Source organism: Macaca mulatta, chromosome 6, assembly GCF_049350105.2.
Source record: "Macaca mulatta isolate MMU2019108-1 chromosome 6, T2T-MMU8v2.0, whole genome shotgun sequence".
NCBI lineage: Eukaryota > Metazoa > Chordata > Mammalia > Primates > Cercopithecidae > Macaca > Macaca mulatta.
This window is the reverse complement of record NC_133411.1, coordinates 70315069-70328955: the sequence shown is the minus strand read 5'-3', so window position 1 is coordinate 70328955 and position 13887 is coordinate 70315069. Positions and strand designations below refer to the sequence as shown.

Sequence of the window (13887 nt, the reverse complement as noted above, 5' to 3'; positions counted from 1 at the left end):
AGGCCAGGTGCAGTGGCTCATGCCTGTAATCCTAGCACTTCAGGAGGCTGAGGCAGGCGGATCACGAGGTCAGGAGATCGAGACCAGCCTGGCTAACACGGTGAAACCCCAACTCTACTAAAAATACAAAAAATTAGCTGGGCATGATGGCATGTGCCTGTACTCCCAGCTACTCAGAAGGCTGAGGCAGAAGAATCACTTGAACCCGGGAGGCAGAGATTGCAGTGAGCCGAGATCACACCACTGCATTGCAGCCTGGACGACAAAGTGAGACTCTGTCTCAAAAAAAAAAAAAATACATACATACACACACACACACACACACACACACATATATATACACACACAGCCACACCCACACACGAAAATCAGCCAGGCGTGGTGATGTGTGCCTGTAATTCCAGCTACTCGGGAGGCTAAGGCATGAGAATCACTGGAACCCAGGAGGCGGAGGTTGCAGTGAGCCAAGATCATGCCACTGTACTCCAGCCTGGGCCACACAGTGAGACTCTGTCTCAAAAACTAAAATTAAATTAAAATAAATAAAATAAAATGTGGTATTTCCATACAATGAAGTATTATTTCAGTTAAAAAGGAATGAAATCCTGTAACACAGTAAAACATGAATGAGCCTTGAAAATATCACCCTAAGTGGAAGAAGCCAGTCACATAAAACCACAAGTTGCATGATTCCCATTTATATGAAATATGAAGAACAGGCAAATTTATAACACAAAAAAAGTAAGTAAGTCATTCCCTAGGCTAGGGGATTGGGGGAAAATGTGGAGCAACTGCTATTTGGGATGATGAAAATGTTCTAAAACTGACTGTAATGATGGTTGCACAACTCTGTGAATATACTAAAAACCACTGAATTGTACTTTTTTCACTGGGCGAATTACACGGACTGTAAATTACAGCTCAATAAGCTGGTTTTTTTAAGTGCTTTGACTATGTAAACGTCAAAATCCACAAGAGATTGCCATGTGCAGTGGCTCAAGCGTAATCTCGGCACTTTGGGAGTTTAGGTGGGAGGACAGCTTCAGCCCAGGAGTTCAAGGCCAACCTGGGTAAAATAGTGAGACCTCAACTCTACAAAAAAGAAAAAACAAAAAATTCAGCCAGCAGTAGTGGCACAAACCTGTAGTCCCAGCTAGCTACTCAGGAGGCTGAGTGTGGAGGAGCCCAGGAGTCTGACCTGCAGTGAGCTACAATTGTGCCACTGCACTCTAGCCCAGGCGACAAAGTGAGACTCTGTCTCTAAAAAAAAAATTTTTTTAATTTTTTAAAAATGTGACTTATAGCCAGGGGCGGGGGCTCACGCTTGTAATCCCGGCACTTTGGGAGATTGAGGCGGGTGGATCACGAGGTCATGAGTTCAAGACCAGTCTGACCAACACAGTGAAACTCCGTCTCCACTAACAATACAAAAATTAGCCAGGCGTGGTGGCATGCATCTGCAATCCGAGCTACTCAGGAGGCTGAGACAGTAGAATCCCTTGAACCTGGGAGGTGGAGGTTGCAGTGAGCTGAGATCGCGCCATGGCACTCCAGCCTGGGTGACAGAGTGAGACTCCATCTCGAAAAAATAAATAAATAAAATGTGACTTATATAGGCCAGGAGTGGTGGCTCATGCCTGTAATCTCGCACTTTAGGAGGCCAAGGTGGGAGGATCACTTGAGCTCAGGAGTTCGAGATCAGCCTGGGTAACATAATGAGACCCTGTCTCTTTAAAAAAAAAAAAAAAAAAAAAAGTGTCTATAGTTTCAACAACAATTGATGTTAACTCAGGGCCAAAAAGATCAAGAAATTAAAGCAAGATGAAAGAATGTTAAGACTTTTGGCATAAGACAAGGAGGTTCCAAAGATGCTACTGTGTATTACAACATCTGGATTCATTTCAGTTTCTCAGCAGAAGTCTTTGGCAGTTTGGACAAGAAATTCTTTTCTGTGCATGCATTACAGGTTGTTTAGCCTCTCTGTCCCCGCGCACTATACGTTATTAACACTTCACACAGACTGACTAAAGATGCTTCCATGTATTTCCCAAATACCTTCAGCTAAAAGAACCACCACGGCTACTGATGCATTCCCTATGACAACAGTCCCCAACATTTTTGGTACCAGGGACTGGTTTCATGGAAGACAATTTTTCCATAGAAGGGGTGGGGCAGTGGGGGAGGGGTAAAGGGCAGGGGAGGAAGATTTCTTGAGGAAACTGTTCCACCGCAGATCATCAGGCATTAGTGAGATTATCGTAAGTAGTATGCAACCTAGATCCTATGCATGTGCAGTTCACAACAGGGTTTGCGCTTTTGTGAGGATCTAATGCTGCTGCTGATCTGACAGGAGGTGGACCTCAGGTAATGCTCACTCGCCACCCACTGCTCACCTCCTCCAGTGTGGCCCGGTTCCTAGCAGGCCATGGACTGACTGATACTGGTCCATGGTCTGAGGGCTGGGAACACCTGCCCAATGACACTTCATGCAGACTGTCAAAAACTGGTTTGTTTGGGAGGAAAAAACGCGCAACCTACTCAAGAGTTTCAAAAGACCTACAAACTTCTGCTTGGAGTTTTCAAAAAACGTGCAAACTCCTGCTTGTTAGAAATGCATCTGGAGGGCGTGGTGGCTCACACCTGTAATCCTAGCACTTTGGCATGCCGAGGCATGTGGATCACCTGAGGCAAGGAGCTCCAGACCTGTCTGATCAATGTGGCGAAACTCTGTCTCTACTAAAAATACAAAAAATGAACCAGGTGTGGTGGGCACCTGTAATCCCAGCTACTAGGGAGGCTAAGGCAGGAGAATCGCTTGAACCCGGGAGGCAGAAGTTGCAGTGAGCCGAGATCGCGCCATTGCGTTCTAGCCTGGGCAACAAGAGCAAAACTCTGTATCAAAAAAAAAAAAAAAAAAAAAAAAAACAGAAAGAAAAAAGAAGTGCATTTGGAACTACAAGTTTAAACCTGCTTAAGCCAATCACAACTTAAAAATACTCTTAATTTAGTCTGTTTTGTAACTAGAGGAATATATATATATAAAATAATTACAATATAAAATATATATATTTAACACTATACAAAATACAAACACCTACAAATAGACAAGCAGTAAATACATCAAATCATAAACAATAGTTGTGTTAAGAAAGCTCCAGGGGTTATCATTCTTATAGTCGACACACTTTAATAATGAAAAAATACATTTTTTAAGGCCAAGAGTTTTCATTTTACATCTGCTTAAATTTCCACAGGAATTAGATATTTGCTTTATTTCTCTTCCTTTCTCCAGATTCATCCCAACTTCTGAAGAGCTGCAAATCATTATGTATTTCTCTTGTTAAGCACATATCAAGAAGTAGGTAATATAGTTAATAACTGCACTCTCATGAAAGTTCAGGAGAGAAAGTTTACAAACCTAGTCTTCTGTAGCACAAGTAGGTAAGCAACAGTTTTTTTGTTTGCTTGTTTTTTTTGAGACAGAGTCTCGTTCTTGTCGCACAGGCTGGAATACTATGGCACGATCTGAGCTCACTGCGAGCTCCACCTCCCGGGGTCAAGCAATTCTCCTGCCTCAGCCTCCCAAGTAGCTGGGATTACAAGTACCCACCACCCAGCTAATTTTTGTGTTTTCAGTAGAGATCGGGTTTCATCACGTTGACCAGGCTGATCTTGAACTCCTGAATTCTGGTGATCCACCCGCCTTGGCCTCCCAAAGTGCTGGGATTACAGGCATGAGCCACCACGACCAGCCGGTAAGCAATAGTTTTGTCATATTATCTGGATTTGTGAAGGCAGCGTTTACCAAGAGTCAATTTTCCTCACCCAGGGGACTCTGCGTTTTACAATCAAACAGCAGGGGTTTTATGTTTTGTTTATTCTCAAATAGCAGTATAGCTCCAAATAGTCATGTATCTATTAGGTACTTAATGTTCTTACTATTTGGTGTTTATAAAGACGATAGTTTAAAATACTTAAACAGTCTTGGAAAAATCTAACTAACCAAAACAGTCTAATGTATTATTTACTTTCCATTAAGCTTCACCTATTATATACACTTCTATATATTGTGTACACTTGCATCACATAAAAGGAAAATACATTTGTATTTGTTAGCAATTTTATCTTCACTTTCACTTCTAAGTCTTCTCCTTACCAGTTCCCACATCAACTTGTTTCTTTACCAGATAATGTACTATTGTTTCTATCATTCCTAAAGCTGTAAAAATAATTTGAACTGGCCAGGCATGGTGGCTCACACCTGTAATCCCACCACTTTAGTAGGCTGGGGCGGGTAGATCACCGAGGTCAGGAGTTTGAGACCAGCCTGACAAACATGGTGAAACCCTGTCTCTACTGAAAATGCAAAAATTAGCCAGGCGTGGTGGCGCTCGCCTGTAATCCCAGCTACTCGAGAGGCTGAGGCAGGAGAATCGCCTGAACCCAGGAGGCAGAGGTTGCAGTGAGCTGAGATCACACCATTGTACTTCAGCCTGGGTAACAACAGTGAAACTCCATATCGAAAAAATAAAACAAAATGAAATAAATTGAATAGCGTGCAGTGCCTGCCACCTGATGGTAAGAAGTACCACATTCCAAAGAGTATGTTCCTTTTCCCTCAAGGAGGGTTGGGGGAAGTGAGGAACTTTAGAATTCTCAATGACCATTTGAGCAAGACAACCATCTGGAAATGTAACAGGGATTACAGGGTTCAGGAGGATAGGGCAAAGAATGCTGAGCTCTTGAGGGAAAGAAATGAATAGGAGCCCAGAGAGTAATGCAATGCAACGAAGATGAAATTCAAAACATAAAAATGAAAACCTCACCTTGAGGCAAAATATGACACCTAAGAACTTCCTTACAGCACTGCTTCTACTTCTATAAATATTGCACCACTCTACCAAAAGAAAATTTGAGGTAAAGACATGAATTTGTTTTTGAGTTCTAGTCAAGGTAAATATGAAGCAATTTTTTAAAATATAATAATAAAGGCAATGTCTAGTATAAAGGAGACTGAGAAACCATAGAGCAAGAACAGACAAGACTGACAGGAAGAGAGGAATAAAATCACCTACTGATTCACTGCATAATTCCACATTTCAGATAAGAACAAATATTCAGATTGGGTGTAGTGGCTCACGTCTGTAATCCCACCACTTTGGGAGGCAGAGGCAGGAGAATTACTTGAGCCTAGGAGTTCAAGACCAGCCTGGCAGTCTGGGCAACATGGCAAGACCCCATCTCTACAAAAAATAAAAAATAAATAAAAATAAATACCTTAGTCAGGTGTGGTGGCATGCACCTATGGTCCCAGCTACTCAAGAAGCTGAGGTGGCAGGAGGCAGAGGTTGCAGTGAGCCAAGATCATGCCATTGCACTCCAGCCTGGGAAACAGAGCGAGACTTCTCAAAAAGAAGCTGAGGTAGGAGGATGACTTGAGCCCAGGAGGTTGAGGCTGCAATGAGCCATGTTCACACCACTGCACACCAGTCTGGGCAAACAGAGTGAGACCATGTCTCAAAAAAAGAATCATGATCTATACAGCCCAAGTCTACAAAGAGAAGAATAAGAGGCAGAAAATATATCACTGGGGAATCATGGATAGGAAATACAAGCAAATTGTTAAACTGCCCAGAGTCAAAAGCAAATTAGAGAAAGACAATATGCCAAAGACAAGAAAAAAATTAATTTCTGTGAAGACCAGGGAAGAGTTCTACGATAATCAAAATAGGAAACTGAGCATATTAGAAAACTTAAAGAAATGAACAGTTTATTATTTTGAGAAACCAAAATCTTAAAAGAAAGGCTGCTTGCCAAAAAAAAAAAAAATCTGTATCTGACCAAGCTTCTAGATCTTCTATCAATGTAACTAGAGAAGTATATGGGAGGTAAGATGAAATGAAATTGATCATTGTTAAAGCTGCATGATGGCTAGATGGGGGTTCATCATACAATTCTGTCTACTTTTATGTATGCTTTTTAAAATGGCCGCGAATGGGCACATATCACTAAAGTTGCTGTTCATGGTAGACATCAGCTCCTCTGGAAATCTTTACCTGCTGTAGACAGGAAAGCACTCCTTCCTCCATGCTACTGTTCTGCATAGTACACACTCCTATTACTGTACTTACTTGCTTGTTTACTTCTGTCTCATCTCCAAATCATGAACTGTTTAAAGGAAAGAATGATGTCTTACTCATCTATAAATGCCATTACCTAGCACAGTGTGAAGGATGTTCAGTAAATGGATGATCAACTAAACAAAGCAGTAACAGAAATTATGATTTCTCAGAAGAAGACAGAAAAGGTGAGAGAAAGAGGTTCAATACAAATTTTATCAGAGTAAAGACAGAAATATCTATAAAAAACACTGCTAGAGTAAATAGTGTGCTGAATGGCTGAAAAAAAAATGAATGAATGAATGTATGAACAGTCTATTCAGTATATTCCTATACTGAAATGGAGCATATCAAGCCAACAAAATTTAATAATACTTTTCACTGGGAATATCTAACACCCTTTTTTCTAATCCTGTGCTCTCTAATCCCCTTTCTGATATTTACTTGATTTATCATTAGGCTTTTCTATATTTATTCATTCAATAAATACATACTGAACACCTACAAATGCCAGATACTATTCTAGGCACTTGAGATACATCGATTAACTAAAAAGACAAAAAAAACCCAAGCCTTGTGAAGCATATCTTATAGTGGGGAGAGAAATAAATGGTAAACAAACAATAAATGGGTGAAGTACAAAGTATGTAACAAGACAATACACAGGGGAGGCAGACCTGTGAGAGGAAGACTAGTCTAAAAAACTTGAGTATTTTTGTCTTACTGGGAGTTTTTAGTAAAATGGCACTGATAAACTGCAGTAAGTCTCTTGCCTGTTTGGTATATACAAGAGTCCCCCATGACTAATCTCCCACTAATAGGAAAAGTTATACATTATCGTAAACAATATTGACAACCCCTACCTGATCAGTGCCCAGCTGTGAGGTACCAACTACTGCCACCATCACCCTCTGACGTCACCTTAGCTGAAAAACAAAAATACATGTCTGTACAAAACCCACTAAGGAACAGCATAAATTACGCTTATTGCTTTTAAAGGTCCTTCTCTGGCTGGGCGGTGGCTCACACCTGTAATCCCAGCACTTTTGGAGGCCGAGGCAGGCGGATCACCTGAGGTTAGGAGTTTGAGACCAGTCTGGCCAACATGGTGAAACCCCATTTCTACTAAAAACACAAAAATTAGCTGGGCTTGGTGGCGGGCACCTGTAATCCCAGCTACTAGGGAGGCTGAGGCAGGAGAATTGCTTGAACCCAGGAGGTGGAGGTTGCAATGAGCCAAGATGGTGTCACCGCACTCCAGACTGGGTGACACAGCAAGATTCCATCTCAAAAACAAACAAATAAATAAAGTTCCTTCTTTGATACAAAAAGAAAAAACAGGAAGGAAAAGCTATCAAACTGATTTTGAGCAAGGCACTGAAGTGAGAGAACACAGCTTAGATTAAATTTAACAGACTATAATTTATAACGAGCGGTTAGGCAAACTTTTTGCTGAGTTAAGAGATCATCAGTCCTCTCTCCAAATATAGACATCTTTGATTGGTAGTTTCCATTTACTGGTTGAGGACATCATTGTCTATAAAGCTATATCTTAAAAGAATCTCATTCTTGCCATAAAGAGCTCAGTGCGTCATTGTATTTATAAAAATCCGTTTGTTCAAATATGCATGTGCTGTATGCCAAGTAATGCTCCCACAGTTAATCACTATTCTACATTTTATCATTAAAATAAGTTTTCTCTCAGTTGTGAGTCCATATAAGTTAACAAGTAAATAAACATAATTTTCCTATCACCTTGGAGACACTCATATCAATGCTCTATAGTTTAAGTATTTTGTTTTATTGATCAAGACACTGTGGCCAAAAGATGTTAAGGAGATAAACTGACTTCTCTAAGGTCGCAGGCTCATTAGTGACATTTCTAGAACTTTAAATGCAAGTTTCCTGTCTCCACCCAGTACTCCCTAAAGATTATACACTTTTACTTCTGTTCAGTGCTGTCCATTGATATCTCAACTTAAATTAACTGGGAATTTTTAGCTTTAGACTTGAGAAAGAACAAAAATGCATCAAGTTCATAACCTATCTGCCTAATAAATTATACATCAGAACTGAAGACTGAAATTGATGGAGTCATTGAAGATACTCTACACAAGGTTAACAAGGTGAAGATTAAGAGAAGAATTTTATTAATACATAACTCAAACAAAGGTTTATTATACAGAATATACTAGGAACCCTTATGAATCAACAAGACAAATATACAAGAAAAGTGAACAAAGGGTGTAAGCAGAAAATACATAGAAAGGAAGAGCTAAATGTTTAATTAATATCAGAAGAGATGCTATCTCACTGGTTATCAGGGATTTAAAATCCAAACAGTGAAAAACTACTTTATGATCATCAGACTAGCAAAAATTACAAAGTCCAAAAATATTCAATGCTGGCAAGAATGCATGGAAACAGAAACTCTTACACATTGCTACTGGGAATATCCATTAATACAACTTTGGAGAGCTATCTAGCAGTCTCTAAAAGAAATTAAGTGTGAGTATATATTTTGTGTATTCTATGACCAGGACACACAGAGGGTCACACACCACATAAAAAAGGTGGCTCACGCCTGTAATCCAACATTTTGGAAGGCTGAGGCAGGCGGATCACTTAGAGTGCAGGAGTTAGAGACCAGCCTGGGCAACATGGAGAAACCCCATCACTACTAAAAAAACAAAAAGTTAGCTGGGCGTGGTGGGGCACACCTGTAGTCCCAGCTACTCAGGAGGCTGAGATGGGAGAATCACCTAAGCCCAGGAGGTCAAGGCTGCAGTGAGCCAAGATCGTGCCACTGCACTCCAGCCTGGGAGACGGAGTGAGATTCAAAAAAAAAAAAAAAATTTCAGTCAGATATGGACCATATATATATGACAGTGATCCCATAAGATTTTAACGGAGCTGAAAAGTTCCTATCACATAGTGACATTATAGCCATCCTAAGTCATAGCAAATCACAATACTCACACATTAATGGTAATGCTGGTGTAAACTAACCTACTGCACTAGCACATGCAGTTAGGTACAGTACATAATACTTGAAAGTGATAATAAACAACTATGTTACTGGTTTATGCATTTACCACATTACACTTTTTTTTTTTTTTTTGAGATGGAGTTTCACTCTTGTTGCCCACGCTGGAGTGCAGTGGTGCAATCTTGGTTCACTGCAACCTCCGCCGCCCGAGTTCAAGCAATTCTCCTGCCTCAGACTCCCAAGTAGCTGGGATTATAGGTGCATGCTACCACGCCCAGCTAATTTTTGTATTTTTTTAGTAGAAACAGGGTTTCACCATGTTGGCCAGCCTGGTCTCAAACTCCTGACCTCGTGATCCACCCACCTCGGCCTCCCAAAGTGCTAAGATTACAGGTGTGAGCCACCACACCCGGCCTACTTTTTTTTTTTTTTTTTTAAGAGTTAGGATCTCTGTCACCCAAGGTAGATAGCAATGCCGGCATTATAATTCACTACAATCTTGAACTCTTGGGCTCAAGTGGTCGTTCCACCTCAGCCTCCTGAATAGTGGAGACTTGGGACTACAGGCATAAGCCATCATGCCATGCTAATTTTTTTATTTTTTGTAGAGATGGAGTCTGGCTATGTTGCCCAGGCTGGTCTCAAACCCCAGACCTCAAGCAATCCTCCCACCTCAGCTTCCCTAAACCCTGGGATTACAGACATGAGCCACCAAGCCCCGCTACTATACTTCTTATCATAATTTTACAATGTACTACTCCTATTAAAAAAAAAAAAAAGTTAACTGTGAAACAGCCTCAGACGGGTCCTTCAGGAGATAATTCACAAGAAGGCATTGCTATTATAGATGACAGCTCCATGAATGTTATTGCCCCTGAAGACCTTCCAGTGAGACAAGATGTGGAGGTGGAAGACAGAGATATTGATGATCCTGAACTTGTGTGTACCTGCGTTAATGTGTGTGTTTGTGTCTTTGTTTTAAACAATGTAGAGCTACACGTGTTTGCGTTTTAAGCTAAGTGTTACTGCAACAGAGACAAAAAGTTAGTTTATAAACTAAGTTACAATAAGCTAAGATTATTGAAGAAAAAAATTTATTAATAAATTTAGTGTAGCCTAAGTGTACCCTAATGCCCTAGGCCTTCACTTCCACTCACCACTTACTCACTGATTCATCCAAAGCAACTTCCAGTCCTCCAAGCTCCATTCAAGGTAAGTGCCCTATACAGATGCACCATTTTTTTTTAAATCTTCTACACTGTATTTTTACAGTACCTTTCTAAGTTTAGATATGTTTAAACACACAAATACCATTTTGCTGCAACTGCTTACAGTATTCAGTGCAGTAACATGCCGTACAGGCTTGTAGCCTAGATGCAATAAGCTATATACCACATAGCCCAGGTATATAATAGGCTGTACCATCTAGGTTTGTTCATACGATGTTCATAGAACGAACAACAAAATTGCCTAATGACCCATTTCTCAGGATGTATCCCAGCCTTAAGCAACTCCTGACTGTATCTTCTATGACCCAGCAGTTTCACACCTGGTGCTCTAATCACAGATACTCCTGCATGGGCATACAAGAATAAGGAGACAAAGGACCAGGTTGTCTGCACAACCTAGTTATCTACAGTAACAGAGACTTGGAGACAATATGCAAACATCTTTAGTGAAAGATGTATAAAATGTAGCTTATCCTTCCCTTGTACAATTTGTTCCCTCTGGCTGGAAAGCTCTGGTCTCTAGATAAAAGCATGCCTTGCTCTTTGACAGCATTCCATTCTGTTCAAGTTGTCCTCTATTTAAAGAGGTGTCCACTAAGTGCCAATCTAAAATGGCTCACTCCTAAACCCAGAATCTCTATGTTCCCGACATCCTTAATTTTTCTGCATAATACTATTAACAATATGAATACTGTTTGTAGTACTATATTGTTAATAGTTTACTGTACTGTAAACACTTACATTTTAAACTATATATGTGTTGGTTGGGTACAGTGGCTCATGCCTGTAATCCCAATACTTTAGGAGGCCGAGGCGGGTGGATCACCTGAGGCCAGGAGTTTGAGACCAGCCTGACCAACCTGGAGAAACCCCGTCTCTACTAAAAATACAAAATTAGCCAGGCGTGGTGGCGCATGCCTGTAATCCCAGCTACTCAGGAGGCTGAGGCAGAAGAATCACTTGAACCCGGAAGGTGGAGGTCGCAGTGATCCGAGATCGCACCACTGCACTCCAGCTTGGTCAACAAGAGTGAAACTCCGTCTCAAAAAAAAAAATAGATAGTTGGAGAGTTGGAAATAAAATAATTAGATAGTTGGAGAGTTGGAGGTGGGGGTTACACATAAGTTAATAAGGGGAAAGAATGAAGATTTGGGGCTTCTCCAACTCATTGGTGCCTGCATGGCTCATAGGAGGAAAACAACTTCAGGAAGGTTGAAATACACTTTTTGACACGAATGTCAAGTATTTTAAGACAACTACATATGTCAGCGTTGAAGAGAGACCTGGTGCTAAAAAGCCAGAGATTTGGGAGTCATCAAAATAGAGGCAGTAGTTGAAGCCACGACGGATGAGACCATTCAAGAAGAGTGTGCATTAAGGTCCTTATTTCCTACACTACGTAGTTTGGATTTTAATCTGAAGGTTTTCAGAAGAGAGCAGGGTAGTGTCTCAGAGTGAAACATCTAAAGTGGTCAGAGAAAAAAGAAAAATAACCAAGGAAACACTGGCTAAAACATAAGACAGAAATAAGGAAAATATGGTGTCCCAGAAGTATAAGAAGAAAATTTCAAGAATGAACAAGTAGTTAAAATGGCAAATGATTAAACAGATTCCATTAGATTTAGCAACAAAAATATCAATGGTGATCACCACTACATCAAATTCAGTGACTGCTATGGACTGTCAGCCTTCAAAATACTGAAAAAAAAATAGAATAAAATAAGTAATAAGGAGGTGAAGAAAATGAATATAGAGAATTATTTCAAGAAACTTAAAGGAAATAAGCTGGGCATGGAGGCACACACAAGTAGTACCAGCCACTCATGAGATTAAAGTGGCAGGATCACTTGAGCCCTGAAGTTTGAGGCTAGCCTAGGTAACAGAGACCTCTTCTCTTAAAAAAGGAAAAAAAAAAAAACTAAGAAAAATAATTACAGACAAAGCTGAAGAGTAATCTAAGGATCTAAGGTAAGGAAAGTATATTGAAGATAAGGCTTGATTTGAGGCCAGGCATGGTGGCTCACCCCTATAATTTCAATATACTTCAGAAGGCCAAGGCCAGCAGATCGCTTGAACCCAGGAGTTTGAGACTAGCCTAGGCAATGTGGCAAAACCCCATCTCTACAAAAAAAATTTCAAAAATGGCCGGGCGTGGTGGCTCACGCCTGTAATCCCAGCACTTTGGGAGGCCGAGGTGGGCGGATCACAAGGTCAGGAGATCGAGACCATGGTGAAACCCCGTCTCTACTAAAAATAGAAAAAATTAGCCGGGCGCAGGGGCGGGCGCCTGTAGTCCCAGCTACTCGGGAGGCTGAGGCAGGAGAATGGCGTGAACCCGGGAGGCGGAGCTTGCAGTGAGCCGAGATTGCGCCACTGCACTCCAGCCTGGGCGACAGAGCGAGACTCCGTCTCAAAAAAAAAAAAAAAAAAAATTTCAAAAATTAGCCAAACATTGTGGCCTGTGCCTCACCTATGGTCCCAGCTACCAGGGAGGATAAGGTGGGAGGATTGCTTGAGCCTGGGAGGCAGAAATTGCAGTGAGCCAAGATAGCACCACTGCACTCAAGCCTGAGGAACAGAGTGAGACTCTGTCTCAAAAAAAAAAAAAGGTAAGAGACTTGGTTATGCTTAAATCCTTGTTAAGTCAGTACTAATTGAAAAAGGAATAACTGAATGTTATGAATTGAATTGTGTTGAAGCCCTAACCCCTGAACCCTCCGTATTTGGAGATAAGGTTTTTAAGGAGATGATTAAGATAAGATGAGGTTGTTAGGGTAAAGCCCTAAACCAATATAACTGATGCCATTATAAGAAAAAGAGACAGGGGCCGGGCGCGGTGGCTCATGCCTGTAATCCCAGCACTTTGGGAGGCCGAGGCGGGCGGATCACGAGGTCAGGAGATTGAGACCATCCTGGCTAACACAGTGAAACCCTGTCACTACTAAAAATACAAAAAAACTAGCCAGGCGAGTTGGCAGGCACCTGTAGTCCCAACTACTCGGTAGGCTGACGCAGGAGAATGGCATGAACTCAGGAGGCGGAACTTGCAGTGAGCCGAGATCAGCTTGCAGCGAGCCGAGATCGGGCCACTGCACTCTAGCCTGGGCGAGAGAGCGAGACTCCGTCTCAAAAAAAAAAGTAAGAAAGAAAAAGACACAACAGGCCAGTGTAGGGGTTCATGTCTGTAATCCCAGCACTTTGGGAGGCTGTGGCGGGCAGATCACCTGAGGTCAGGACTTTGAGACCAGCCTGGACAACATGGTGAAACCCGTCTCTGCTAAAAACATAAAAATTAGCCAGGTGTGATGGGGGGCGCCTATAATCCCAACTACTCAGGAGGCTGAGGCGGGAGAATCACTTGAACCAGGAAGGCAGATGCTGCAGTGAGCTGAGAGCAGGCCACTGCACTCCAGCCTGGGAGACAAGAGCGAGGCTCCATCTGAAAAAAAAAAAAAAAAACAGAAAAGAAAAGAAAAAGAGACAGCAGAGGTGCATGTACACACAAGATGACCATGAGAAAAGGCAGCAAGAAGGTGGCCATCTGCAAGCC

At 41.5% G+C, this 13887-nt stretch overlaps 1 protein-coding gene across 9 annotated transcripts in view; it reads right to left on the bottom strand.

Moving 5' to 3' along the window:
- IPO11 (importin 11) overlaps positions 1-13887 on the bottom strand; it is a 229617-nt gene that overhangs the window by 212400 nt on the left and 3330 nt on the right. For 4 of the 9 annotated variants that reach the window (XM_015140096.3, XM_015140095.3, XM_078004421.1 and 1 more), the window contains exon 2: positions 6983-7045. The exons of 3 other annotated variants lie outside the window; for them this stretch is intronic. In XM_015140096.3, coding sequence (XP_014995582.1) covers positions 6983-7024 — 42 coding nt within the window. In that variant the 5' untranslated portion in view covers positions 7025-7045. Of the gene's footprint in view, positions 1-5277; positions 5552-6982; positions 7046-13887 lie in introns of those variants that run through there. 2 more of the 9 variants (XM_078004420.1, XM_078004418.1) reach the window with 1 other exon arrangement.